The sequence below is a fragment of the Saccostrea cucullata genome, unplaced genomic scaffold (assembly GCF_032062105.1).
Source record: "Saccostrea cucullata isolate Sc308-1 unplaced genomic scaffold, CSIRO_AGI_Scuc_v1 ctg765, whole genome shotgun sequence".
NCBI classification, from domain to species: Eukaryota; Metazoa; Mollusca; class Bivalvia; order Ostreida; family Ostreidae; genus Saccostrea; species Saccostrea cuccullata.
Window position 1 is genome coordinate 382722 of NW_026932784.1, and position 13839 is coordinate 396560.

General features: G+C 31.7%; 1 protein-coding gene and 1 long non-coding RNA gene across 2 annotated transcripts in view; one reads left to right on the top strand and one right to left on the bottom strand.

Moving 5' to 3' along the window:
- LOC134236153 (histone-lysine N-methyltransferase SUV39H2-like) overlaps positions 1-13839 on the top strand; it is a 35664-nt gene that overhangs the window by 10772 nt on the left and 11053 nt on the right. The window contains exons 3-4 of the mRNA XM_062718330.1: positions 1007-1867; positions 2164-2316. Of these exons, the coding sequence (XP_062574314.1) occupies positions 1007-1867; positions 2164-2316 (1014 nt within the window). The remainder of the gene's footprint in view (positions 1-1006; positions 1868-2163; positions 2317-13839) is intronic.
- On the bottom strand, positions 5007-6295 carry LOC134236161 (uncharacterized). Its single transcript, XR_009985547.1, has 3 exons — positions 6075-6295; positions 5303-5392; positions 5007-5194 (listed from the first exon to the last, which is right to left on the bottom strand). It is a non-coding gene; the product is annotated as an uncharacterized LOC134236161 (long non-coding RNA).

Below are 13839 nucleotides of genomic sequence, written 5' to 3' on the forward strand. Positions count from 1 at the left end.
ATAGAATGCAGGTTTGCTGTGCTGCTTTTCACAATAATATGTACGGAAGCCCATTAGTGCCAACCTGTATATATGAAGGAAAAGCGATTATATATACACTTTATTTTTTAACCAATTATGGAGACATATATTCAATCTCTTAGGATGCAAAATAAACTGAATATAAGATATGGTGTCCAGATGTATGAAAAAAACTCGAGCGAGTCAACTCGCAGGCCCTTCAGGCCTTTGATCTTTGTTTATTTAACATTTGGGGTTTAATATATAAAAAATAGATAAGTTAATTATAAATATAGATATGAAGTAAATCATAATGAACACCACTTGAGTAAAATATTTTTGTTTTACAACATATAAACAACTATTCTGAATAAATTATTCTCATTTGCAAAGAAATAATTTGTTTATTTCAATGCCAAAAAAAGATTTTACGAGCAATTAAATATATCGTGATACATATCGTATCGTGGCTCAAGTATCGTGATATGTATCGATATAGAAAAAGTTGTATCGTCCCAGCCCTAAGGTCCACAGAGATTTTGTTCATAAACCTCAGCCCCTAGCCTACTGCAAATGATCTCTTACCCTTTATTTTGAAATAAATGAAAACAATGCTGCTCAATGGCCCAGAGTGCCGAGTATAGGACAAAATTTGTAGCTCTCCACCAGCAAGTGGTGGCATCTCCATATGAGTGAAAAATTCTCAAGAGGGATGTTAAACAACATGCAATCAATCAATCAGTCTTTTTTTATATTACTGTAGGTCACTTAATTTTCGAGATAGTCATTGACTCTTTATTAGGGAGACAAAATTTTCATGAGTTGTGGTCATTGCTTTATATACTCTTAAGGAATTCTATTATACGCGAAAATGAAATTTTCGCGAGCATACCGCCTCGCGTAATTGCGCAAAAATAAAGTTCTCGCGAATAAAAAGTGATTTACAGTATTATTATTATTATATAAAAGTCTTGTTGATTCATTGAAAACTGTTTTCTTCCTGCAGGGCAAAGATTTCTACCTCATAAAATGGAAAGGTTGGAGCAATGCATATAATTCCTGGGAACCCAAAGACAATTTGTCATGTGAAGACTTACTGGTGGAGTTTAAAGAATTCCAGGCCAAAGGAAGAAAACGTAGAATCGTGGATTCAGAGGACGATCTTGCACCCAATCCTAAGCGTAACCGAGTAGATGAAATCTTCCACAAGCTAGCACCGGTCAGGGACACTTTGTCCCCAATAGGGCTCATGTCATTATCTAGTCCCACCAAGAAAGGAAAGAGGCCAGTATACAGAGGAATAAATGGGAATTATGGAGAGTCTAGATTTATACCACGCAGAGCAGCGGCACCAGGAATGAAGCAGCTGAATCCAAGGTCCAAATTCTACAAACAGAAGAGAATCGAGGTTCAGAGAGCCTTGAAAGACTGGGAAAGACATTTGAATGGAATCAATACTGACCCTGCCGGGATCGTAGTAGAAAATCTAGTAGACCTAGAGGGGCCCCCGGAAAACTTTGTGTATATAAACGACTACCGTTCAGGCGAGGGGATCACTATTCCTGATGACCCAATTGTAGGGTGTGAATGTGAGGACTGTCATAGCAGTCAAAAAACATGCTGCCCCTCACAGTGTGGTTCAATGTTTGCATATTATAAGAAGAAAAGACTACGAGTCATGCGAGGGACGCCTATATATGAATGTAATAAGAGATGTAAATGTGGACCGGAATGTCCAAACAGAGTGGTACAGAAAGGAAGGAAGTTTAAAGTGTGCCTGTTCCGTACTGCCAATGGCAGAGGTTGGGGCGTCAAGACACTGCAGAAAATAAAGGAGGGGTCCTTTGTCATAGAATATGTCGGAGAAGTAAGATTTTAAAGTCATCTTGGATGGTTTTCAACAAGTTTTCATTGTAAAATTTTATTGTCAATAAATGTTTAGAATTTAATTAGATGAAACAAATTTTCATCTAAGAGTTTTCAGATGTGAACATTATATGTTAATATTAAAATGTAATGTTATAGCATATGACAAAATTTTTGATCAACTTATTAATTCCTTCAGAAGTGTTAAAGATCCAAGTTCGCATAAAAGCATCACTGCTGTTAGATGTGACCAGATACTGTTCGATGAGCCATTGAAAAGTCTCGTGTATTTTTCAGGTAATCACTGACAAGGAAGCTGAGCGCCGAGGTAAGCAGTATGATGCTGTGGGTAGGACCTACCTCTTTGATCTGGATTACAACCCAGGAGATTGTCCCTTCACTGTGGATGCTGGCTACTATGGCAATGTCTCTCATTTCATCAATCATTCAGTAGGTCTTTTTGTATGTTGGGTCTGATCTGATCTTTCTGGTTGACTGATTAGTTTAAATTTAAAGGCAAATCCATTCCCAAATATGTACATTTCCTTTTATTTGTCTTAAACATTCCTTACAAATTATAAATTTGTTCATTTTCTCTTGAACTACCAGGGATGAGCATGATTATCTCCACTGTTACGTCATAGTACCATACTTGATGTCAAAACTTAAATGCAAACTGTTTAGTTTGCTTTAAAAATGACAGTTGAATGGCATGATTTGTGGTAACTCATTAGTAGTGTTGTTACGATAGTCGGTGACTATCGAAAAATCGTCGTTTAAAGGCCCAAATCGGCGACAGTCGATTGTAAATATTATCATCGATAGATCGCTATATTTTTCAAGCCGTATTTTTCAAGCTGAGCAGGTTTAACTTTATATTCACCAAAGGGCCGTCACTCTAATCGGCGGTAAACAAAATGGCGAATGTGCATGGTGAAGAGGTTGACGCCGAATTATATCCATATCCTGGTGCAACACGATGTAAAGTTTGGAGTTTTTTTGGCTTTCAGAAAAAGGGCGATGGGCCTCCATGCAAAAATAATTTACAGATGGACACGGTTATTTGTAAATTGTGTAAAAAGTCGTATGCCAATAAAGATAAGTTGAAGTTCACATGTCATGGAATTCTACTCGTGCTGTCAAAATTTTAACGAACATTCAAATTCATAGGTTTAGTTTTAATTTGTTTAGGAAATACAACGAATCTCCAATTTCATCTCGAAAAACATCATCACCGGCATGAAAATGGACAAGCCTACCACAAAACATCCAGTAGTCTGGTCCCGATTTTTAAAAAGAAGGCTAGAAATAACTTCTAACGGCAAATAATTATTATTTGGTCCAGCATAGTTTTTATACGCCCGTCTTAAGACGGGACGTATTATGTTATAGGCTTCGTGTCCGTCCGTCTGTCCGTCTGTTAGCTTTTTCATTTCCGGCTCATAACTTTTATACTACTAGGCCTAGGATTATCAAACTTTGTCATCTGATGCATCTTGGGTAGAAGGTGTGTCGTGCACAAAAAGTAGGTCGCTCTGACCTTTAATTAAGAAGTTATAGCCAAATATGGAAAAATCCTTTCCGGCCCATAACTAGAAAACTGTAAGACTTACAATCATCAAACTTGGCCAGTTTATGCATCTTAGGTAGAGGGTGTGTCACGACCTATTTCAAGGTCACTGTGACCTTTAATTTAAGTGAAATTTAAAAAAAAAATGTGTCTTTTTACTATTCATTTACACATCTCAAATAATGTGAGAGTATTGCACTGTCCCTATTAAAAAAGTGTTAAATCAAGAAAATACTTATTTTTTTAAGCATATACTTGACAGCAATCTATAACAAATATAATGTATGTTAGAGAAATTCTACCTCTCCCATGAGTGTAATTATCAAGCACTGGTCAAGAAGAATTTTGATAACAGAAAATTGCATGTCAAATTAGAGAGAAATTAATGGGTTTTGAGTGTGAGGAGATAACGGACAGGGCATTGGTGTTATCTGTATCCCTTGAGTATTGGGCAAATGAGTAAGCCTGTTTGATTAAAAATAGCTCTTGTTGGCTAGCTTAAGTTTTAAAATGAATTTGATGAAAAGTAATTAAAACTAATTTGATTTTGCATAATAGACTAATCTGATATTATGTAATATCATTAATTTAAAAACTAATTTTATGGGGTGGGGTGGAATCAGCATGTCCATATGAATTCCCATATTGAAAATAAATATAAAAATAATAGATTAAAATAATACAAAAATAATACAAAAAAAAGTATATTTTTAATGACCAAATTTGGAACCCTTTTTATCTTGGTTCCAAATTAGGTCAAAAATAATACACTTTCTTAGAAATGAAACACAAAAAAATATATTTTTAATATACTTTATTTCTCAGAAAAAATACAAAAATAATACAAAATGTATTAATTTTGTATCAGTCTATTATATCTGTATTATTTGGAGCACCTTGAAAAAAAAAAGGAAAATAATACAAAATGTATTAATTTTGTATCAGTCTATTATTTCTGTATTATTTGGAGCACCTTGAAAAAAAAAAAATGGGAAAATAATACAAAATGTATTAATTTTGTATCAGTCTATTATTTCTGTATTATTTGGAGCACCTTGAAAAAAAAAATAGGAAAATAATACAAAATGTATTAATTTTGTATCAGTATATTATTTCTGTATTATTTGGAGCACCTTGAAAAAAAAATAGGAAAATAATACAAAATGTATTAATTTTGTATCAGTCTATTATTTCTGTATTATTTGGAGCACCTTGAAAAAAAAAAATAGGAAAATAATACAAAATGTATTAATTTTGTATCAGTCTATTATTTCTGTATTAAAATCACATTTAAAACAAAAAAATAGGAAAATCATACAGTCTGAAAAATACAAAAAAAATACATTTAGGAGTTCAAAAAAGGTACAAGAATGATAGACAAAAAGTACATAAAAAAGCTTTAAATAATACAGAGCAGTGCCTAGAAAAGTGCTTAAAACGTGAAAAACTTGTTCTTAAATGCAGCTTTCAATCAGATTTTAAAGAGAAATGGCTTTAGATTACTGATTTAGTTACTTTTTGTGCATTAATCTTAATTTTTTCTGTCTTACATACAGAATTCACTCTTCAATTGTCCTCATTTCTAAGTCATGTTTTATCAATCTTATTGTCTTTGTAAATTGTACATTTACAATGAGATATGAATTCAAAAGTCTAGATCTTCTCTCTGCTTTGGGGTTTCTTTTGCACAGCACTTTACTTTGTTGAAGAAGTACATCTCCAGTTTTCTCACTGTCATCCTGCTTGGTCCTGCATAATCTACAAAATAGAATATCAAAATGTACCGGGGTATATCAAAATTAGATGCACAGACACACACAAAAAGAAATCTTCACATGATTAGCTGATATTGTCAATGTTACACACCTGTAATGCTTCAAGGGGTAGGGTGGGTGGGTGTCCTATTCCTCTATAACTAAACAGCTTTTCTTCTATAGCTCTGCAGAGGCACTCAAACTGTAAAAGTACTGATAAATGTTTTGCAGAACAGGTAGAAATACAGAGCATTAAAAAATGAAAATATAAAACTGTCAATACACCTCATTGGAATTTTTCATGGCAAAATATTCTACAAATTGAGCCATTATCCCCCCCCCCCCCCCTTTTATTGGGGGGGGGGTCATTTGATTTGAAATCTTAAACTGATATTGGGCAAGGGAAATACAGATCATCTTATATTGATATAAAAAATAATAAGTTTGTGCCAAAAAAAATCTTTCTTACCACCTTCTTCTCAAGTCATTTTTGAAATAAATTATAAGTATGCTAAACCATAAATCCATGAAGCTTAGTTGCAATGATTACCCCCCCCCCCTTTCACATTTCAAAATTTAAATGGTTGTATGCCAAGATGATTTTATCTGTTATTATTCCATGTTTAGGCCTGAGGGATAGGGTGAAATTAATTTTTAAGTCATTTTTGGTCCATGTAAATAATATCATTTGCCATTGAAAGCCCATAATTATCCATACAATTCAAGATAGAAAGTAGCATAACAAAACTCTCTTTCGCCACAAATCCAATATATATGCATTTAATTTGACCTACTATGAATTGGTTTTAAAAGATAACATTTATTAATCTACATTTCACATTTTAAAAATTGAAACTACTGTGCTATTTTATGTAAATTCTTACCGCATATGGCGTTGTTTACACCAGGAAAGCCAGGGCATGATGCTTGAAAAACGCCAACCTCCTTCCGTTTTCGCTTTTCTTTGTTTATAAATGTGATCCATGCTAACATGCTGTAGCTAAACATCTATTTTCTACCAATTTCATCGGCGAATATTAGCTAAATTTTATTAAACATCACCAACTCTCTCAATTCGGTTCGTCGATCTATTTTTCAAAATGGCGTGGGTAATTTACCGTTAACCAATCAGAGAAAAGCAAAGAAAAATTTTAAAATCTGACCAATCAAATAGCTCCTTATTTACGAAGATAACCGATTTTTAAATATAAAATATTTTTAACAGTCTGAGGAAATGTATTTATGTACGAAGTCTAATAAGTAATATGGAATCAATTTAATAAACCCTTGATCATTACTAGAATAATTATTAGGAATCATTTCTTATAATCGTTATTTTTGTTTTTAAGAAATTTTCCGATTACAGATGAGAAAGATTCCTGGTCAGCCATATTGTTTTGTTTTTGTTTTTTTAATTATACAAGTTGACCTGTAAAATAGACCATAAAGTTCAAGAAGAAGGATCAATTTAGTGTTGAATCTAAAGCAAAATAGCAAGGCACAGAGCCATGCCCCCTTTTCTCGGCGCCATGTCCTTTTTTCCTAACAAAAATTAATAAATATTCCCAGTGTAGGCAGTATTCCTTAGCTGTTCTGTTTATTCAGTGCATACTGATAATCTCTTGTTTACATAACGCAACCAAGTGTGAATTCACGACAGGAAATCACTTCACGCTTGAACGCAAGCACACTGAGCCACCTGGCTAATTAACATGCCTCAGGCTGTCAGGGTAGAAGATTTAACTTGAGAAACTGTCATTTGATTGCATTGATTATGCAAGAATTAGCCCAAGATCAAAGATAATTAACTTGTAAATTATTAACTAATTAAAATCAGGATCGTTTTTTTTTAAACTGAGAGTAGAATTAAACACAGAGTTGAAGAAAAACTGATATTTTACCTGAATAAAAACAACTTACTTTGTACCAAAAACTGAATGTGATGTGACAAAAGGCTAAAAAACAACAAACTAAGTTAGTTTCTTTGAATGTACTGATAAATTTGACAAGCTGAGGGTCAATGTTTCTTATTTAAGCCATTTTTTTTTCAAAACAAATTTATACATGCATGGCATTAATTTTTTTTTTTTTTTTGGGGGGGGGGGGAGAGAGAGATCAATTTTCACTTGATAATGTTGGTAGAATATTTTCCAAGTAAAGAGAATAGTCTCTACATGTATTTTCAAAAATGCCCCCCCCCCTCCTTCCCTGGAAAAAAGTATTTTCGTTTAATGTTTAATTAAATTGACTGTACTACTACACAAATAACACAGTCCAAGCAGGTTAAAAAAATTAATACTTCCAAACTTTAATAATTTTTGCACATGTTTCAGCTAACTTTCTCTAGTGTAAATATCTATCTTAAACACACTGATAATTTAATTAGGAAACCTACTACTTGCACATCCCTTTCTAGACTTGAACATTGTAAGCTCATTTCTTGAAATTTATTTAGGATAATTTGAATATGATTCCTTCTCTGAGTGAAAAAAATGCACATATATACTAAAATACTAAAATCTGAAGAAAACATCGTATGCATGGTAATAGCTAGTTGGGACTTTCCATGTGCACAGGTAAATCACGTAATTTCTGAATTGTAGTATGATGCAATCATTTGTTAGCCTGCAAGACCACCTGTTGTGTGATAGATGTAAACACGTGAAAGATGTAAACCCGCTGAAAAGTCATTGTAAACCCGCTGTAAAATCTTCATGCCCAAGATGGAAATATTTCTCTGGATTACCACTTATTGAGATTAACATAAATTTTAGTACCAATTAATTATTTAAGTTCTAGATAATCAGATACCAAGATTCCTGAAAAAAATATATAATAAAAATTTTCTAAGTACCGGGTATGCTATAAACTTATAAAAAAAAAAGCAGCAGACATTTTGCAAGGAATTTCTCTAAAATTTATAAAGTTCATAAAGACCAATGTAAATAGAAAATATGTCTAAATTTACCCCCCCCCCCCCCCCCCCAACAACAAAAAGAAATAGAGACCAAATATATGGAATTTTCTGTAAATGTACTAAAATCAAATTTGAGACAAAAAATACTGACCATCTTTCTGTAAAATTACCAAGTCCAAATTTAATATAAAAATAATAGTCTAACTGTAAGGTCTTTTCTATAAAATTACAAAGTCAAAATTTAATATAGAAATAATACAGACAAACTCTGTAAAATTACTAAGTCTAAATTTGATATAAAAATAATACAGACAAACTGTCTGTAAAATTATTAAGTCCAAATTTAATACAGAAATGATACAGTCTAACTGTATAGACTTTTCTGTAAAATTACTAAGTTCAAATTTGATACAGAAAAAATACATCTGGAAAAACTAAGTCCTGAAAAAATACAAAAATAATACACTGAAAATAGTCTAAGTCCAAAAAAAATACAAAAATAATACACTGAAAATAATCTAAGTCCAAAAAATACAAAAATAATACACTGTACAAAATCAAAGTCAAATTTTAATACAAAAATGATATACTGAATTTTTTGTGATAGGAAAATAATATATTTTTTCTGTATTATTTTAAGAAAGTACAAAAATGAATGTATTAAAAATATATTAAAAATATACTTTTCTGTATTATTTTTTGATATGGGTTATATTAAAACCTGTTGGACATTAAATCTCAACCCCCCCAAAAAAAAATTTGAGTATTTTATGTTTTCAAAAAAAAATTATGGTAGATAGTGCAGACCCATTCATCTCTTGTTAGTAATGAGTAGACAAGCATCCAGTTAAGATTAATTAATGAGTTCAATGTAGGAAGGCTATCTGATAAAGCAGTCTTATCTGTACCCTTAGGGGATTTGACAGAAGAACTGCTGGTCAGTTTATAACATGTCATTTGATGACCATCCTTTTCTTTTCAAAATTAATTTGGTATAGATTAAGTTGTTAAGACTAATTTGATATTGTTTAATATGATGGTCATTTGACAAGGTCTAACACAACCAGCACAGAAATCTATCAGTGATGTAATATTTATTATAATTTGTTCAAGAAAATTTTAAGTTTTCGACGGGCGTATCATGCTGTGGCGCGGCACTTTATTTAACCTAAATCGAGTATGCTGAATCCGAAAAAATATGCTGGCCTTCATGAAAATGGTGTTAAAGAGATCAAAATGGCGATTCAAAATGGCGGACATCCAATTTTTCTAATTTTCTCTCAGTATCGTTAAAAAAAGGAAAAAATAATATGTGAATATTTTACTGAGTGTAATACAAGTATAAAAATGATAATAGAATGTAGGGCTGGGCAAAAATATCGATATTTCGGTATATTGCAATACAATGACAAAAAATATCGTATTGCAATATGTTTTTGTAATATCGGTATATTGGCAAAATGCTTAGACTAAGGAATTTCATCATTAAACATAAAAATAAATGTTTGACAGGTTGTTATTAAGTCAAACAGTAAAACAGAAGCTGTTTTATGGGTGTATTTCAAAGCAGAAATCTAATAAAATCCACAAGATTTTTTTCTTTTTGCTTACTGATTATAGTTATGTACATTTTGCATGTAAATTAATGTTGATATTATAAGAAAATGACATTTTTATAACGTTGAAAATATTGCAATACATATCGTAATACAGTTAAAAATATCGCAATATAGCGCAATACGAAATCTTTGGCCAATACCCAGCCCTAATAGAATGCTAACATTATTAGTTTAACTCAGAAAATTTAGTCGTTTTTTACACTTAATTCGAATTTTCTCTGATTTATTTGTCTATTGTTTCTTTATTCTTCTTTGTTCAGGATTTTAAATTTGCAAACATCCATACTCTACATCTCACTAATCTACAATTGAATGATGGTGCAGCTGCAAGTTAAAAGTCAAAATGGCGATTCAAAATGGCAGATATTCATCTTTTTCTTCAAATTATTTCTTAATCGTTTACACAGGAGAAAGGATTTGTGAATATCTTATTGAGCGAAGTACAACTATGTAAAATTCCAATAGAACACTAATATGATCACTTTAAATCGGAAAATTTAGTCGTTTAAATTTAAGATGTGTTATTTAGCTCAAAATGGCAATTCAAATGATGTTTTATACACTCGATTTCGTAAAATACCCAAACTGCTTAATTCTGATTTGTTTTGCAGAAAATAAATTACAGGTTTTTCTTTATTCATGAAATAATGTTCAAACGTAATGAAAGTTGAAGGATATTTTTATTAATGACTTAGGATTTTTATAACACGGATTTTTGTTTAATTACTTCTATTATTAAGATAAATTTTTGACGACAATTCCGAAAACATTTTACCTATTACCCGTCTTATCATGCTTCTTGATATGAATAGTTAATAATATCATACATTGTACAATCATTGCTGTTTTGAGGACAATATGAAAATTAAACTACCACAAGAGCAGTATTCCCCGAGCATCAAGGCGAGTGAACATTGTAGTTCGAGGGTTGCTACAGTCCCTGAAACGTTCTACTTTCCCACCTGAACGGTGAACGAACGCTGAACGAACGGTGAACGAACGCAGAGCGAACGGTGAGTGAACGATGTGCGAACGGTGAACGCAACTTGGTGAACGATGTGTGAACGGTGAGTGAACGCAGAACGCGAACAGAGCGCAAACGCGAGCGCGAAGTGAACGGTGAACGAACGGTGAACGCAAGATGAACGATTTATTCGGAATGCCTTCGGTCTTTTCCTTGTATTGAAATTATTCTTTTATTCTATAATTCAAATGTCAAAAATAAATAGAAATACACATTAGATAAACAAAAGAAAAACAAAATAGATAAATAAATAAATAAATAATAGTAAAAAAAAAAATCTACACATACGTATGTTTAAATCGATATTTTAATAACATGATTTTAATCGCCGTCAAACGTGTATTTGTTACTGCGTGTAGTTAAAAAATAAATTAATCTTATATAGTAAATAAATAATATGCTTATTCTTTTAACTAATAAAATAATGTGGATTTTAGAAGATAAAACTACTACTGAGATAAACTATAGATAAATAAATAAATAAATAAATAAATAAATAACTTAATTAATAAATTAATAAATAAATAAATAAAAAGTTAACATTTTTTTCTGCACATACTTATGTTTAAATCGATATTTTAATAACATGATTTTAATCGCCGTCAAACGTGTATTTGTTACCGCGTGTACTTAAAAAATAAAATAATTTACTTATATAGTAAATAATTATGCTTATTCTTTTCACTAATAAAATAATGTGGACTTCTGAAGATAAAACTGCTACTTATAGAATGAATTAATTACATTGTACGGGGTTGAAACAACCGTACATGTATTTCCGTGCCAAAGCGATTCTGAGTAAAATAACGGATTTTTTTTTTTCAATTCACAATTATCTGTTGACATTGACTGTTATCGTACTGCATAAAAATTCTCGTTTAATTTATTTAACTTCTACTGCAAAATATTCTATATTTATGTGCCTTTTTATTCTTTTATGACGATTATTTTAGCTAACTTCTTCATGTATCTGTAGACATTTCCCGGCCGTGATTATTCTCGGTCAAGATGTTGGAAAGAGGCATTCAAATTATTTGTAATACATGTGTAGATTAAATTTTCAAAACTAAATAAGTAATGTGTTGTCATAGTTTTTATTGAACAGAGAAATGTACGAGAGAGAGAGAGAGAGAGAGAGAGAGAGAGAGAGAGAGAGAGAGAGAGAGATAACCCCCTCGATTCTCAGATATATGTTGTATCAAATGAAAATTCTAATTATTTTTCCTAAATATTCCAAGCAATAAAGGTAATCTTTATTTTTTAGATTGACAAATCCATTTGACAGTAATCATTGGCTTTTATTTTCCATCATCAAGTTCACAGAGTTCACAGGAAGTCCGTGCTATATTTGTAGTAGCGTGCTTGTGCTGTCAATCAAAATAATTCGACACAGTGGAGGTGTGGAAATCGCGTTTCACCGAACATGCCGAAGGCAAGGAGTCACTTAGTATTCCAAGAAATTTTAATATTTTTCCCTATCATTTCTAGATCTGATTTTTGCATTCCTGCAGAAAAAAAAAATAATTCGAATATATACTTGGAAGGATTAAGTTTTAAATTGAATGTGAAACATATTCCCTGCCAATTTAAAATACTACTGTCGGCACAAGTTTATACTAAAATATTATTGTTTAATGACTGTTTGATGTTGGTTTTAAGGCTGATTTTCTTGTGTTACAATAAAAATTAAAATATACTGAAAAAACTCAATAGGAATTTTATTTCGGGAGAAAAGGCACCGGGGGGGGGGGGGTTAATTATACTGAATAGCAAGAAAGATATTTTTTAAACATGTTTAGGTACGGAGAAGGAAGAAATTTTTCTTCTCTAATAATAGACTATTTTAAAAAGTTGGTCTTTTCTAAAATTATTTAAAACCACACCATCAATTTAATTAGCTCTAAAGATATTTAATTAACTGAATATTTGCAGTCTGTTCATATTTCTCAAACCTACATGTAGTTTAAATAAGTGTTACTGTAGAAATAATTTTTTTTTTATGTATTCTTGTCCTGTAAAAGACTTCGATTAATTATTATACATCCATTAATAATTTGTCCTCTTTAAAATGACATCAAATTGATGCCGTGCGTGAAGCATTTGTACATTGCCCTTTTTTTAATTTAATATTTTAGCATCGTTCTACATACATGTAGGTACTTAATGTATTAATTATTTTCCAGGGAAAATTCATGAAATAAATAACAGCTGAGTTATAATAATAGAAATATACATATCATGGATAATTTTTGCAATGAAATAATTATTCTTTAAACACGATATCTAAGTTATTTAATTAAAAAAGCATGTAAATACTTACCATCAAAAAGATAAGTCCTTTCACTTCGGAGTTCCGAATGACAATGAAGACTGAACGATAAGTAAACGGTGAACGCAAGGTGAACGCAAAGTAAACGGAACGAAGAGCGAACGGTGAACGTTTTGTGAACAGTGAACGCGAGCGCACGGTGAACGGTGAACGCAATACTGTGAACGAAGAGCGAACGGTGAACGCACGCTGAACGAACGGTGAACGAACGCTGAACGAACGGTGAACGAACGGTGAGCGAACGGAAAATTGGGAAAGTAGAACGTTTCAGGGACTGTAAATCGTATCAGTTGTTGGAAATTCTTGATCTAATTTTAGTCCAGTGAAGCAAAAAAAATGTTTATGTTCATGTGGAAGGTCTAGTGCAACATAACTTCGTATGATTTTTAAAATGATGAACCACGACCAATTAGAGGGCTAGTAATTGTTACATCATATAAATCTGAAAATATTATAATATCCAAATATAAACATATTTATTAAGAATTATTACTATAATATACGTAAAACATAAATTTTCTTGATTGTCCAGCTCTGAGTCTTTGTCCCTACATTTGCATTTTGTTATTCTCAGTCAAAAATTCAACTGCATTCTCAAATATTTCCTGTTGTGATCGGTCCTCCTCCACCAATTTTGTACTGAACAGTGTATATGAATTCAAAAATTTTGAAATTTACAAAATCTGAAAGAAGAAAATGTGTTCAGTCCCTCCTCGATTCTTGATACAACCTTACACTATCCTAACAAAGAAGTGGATCA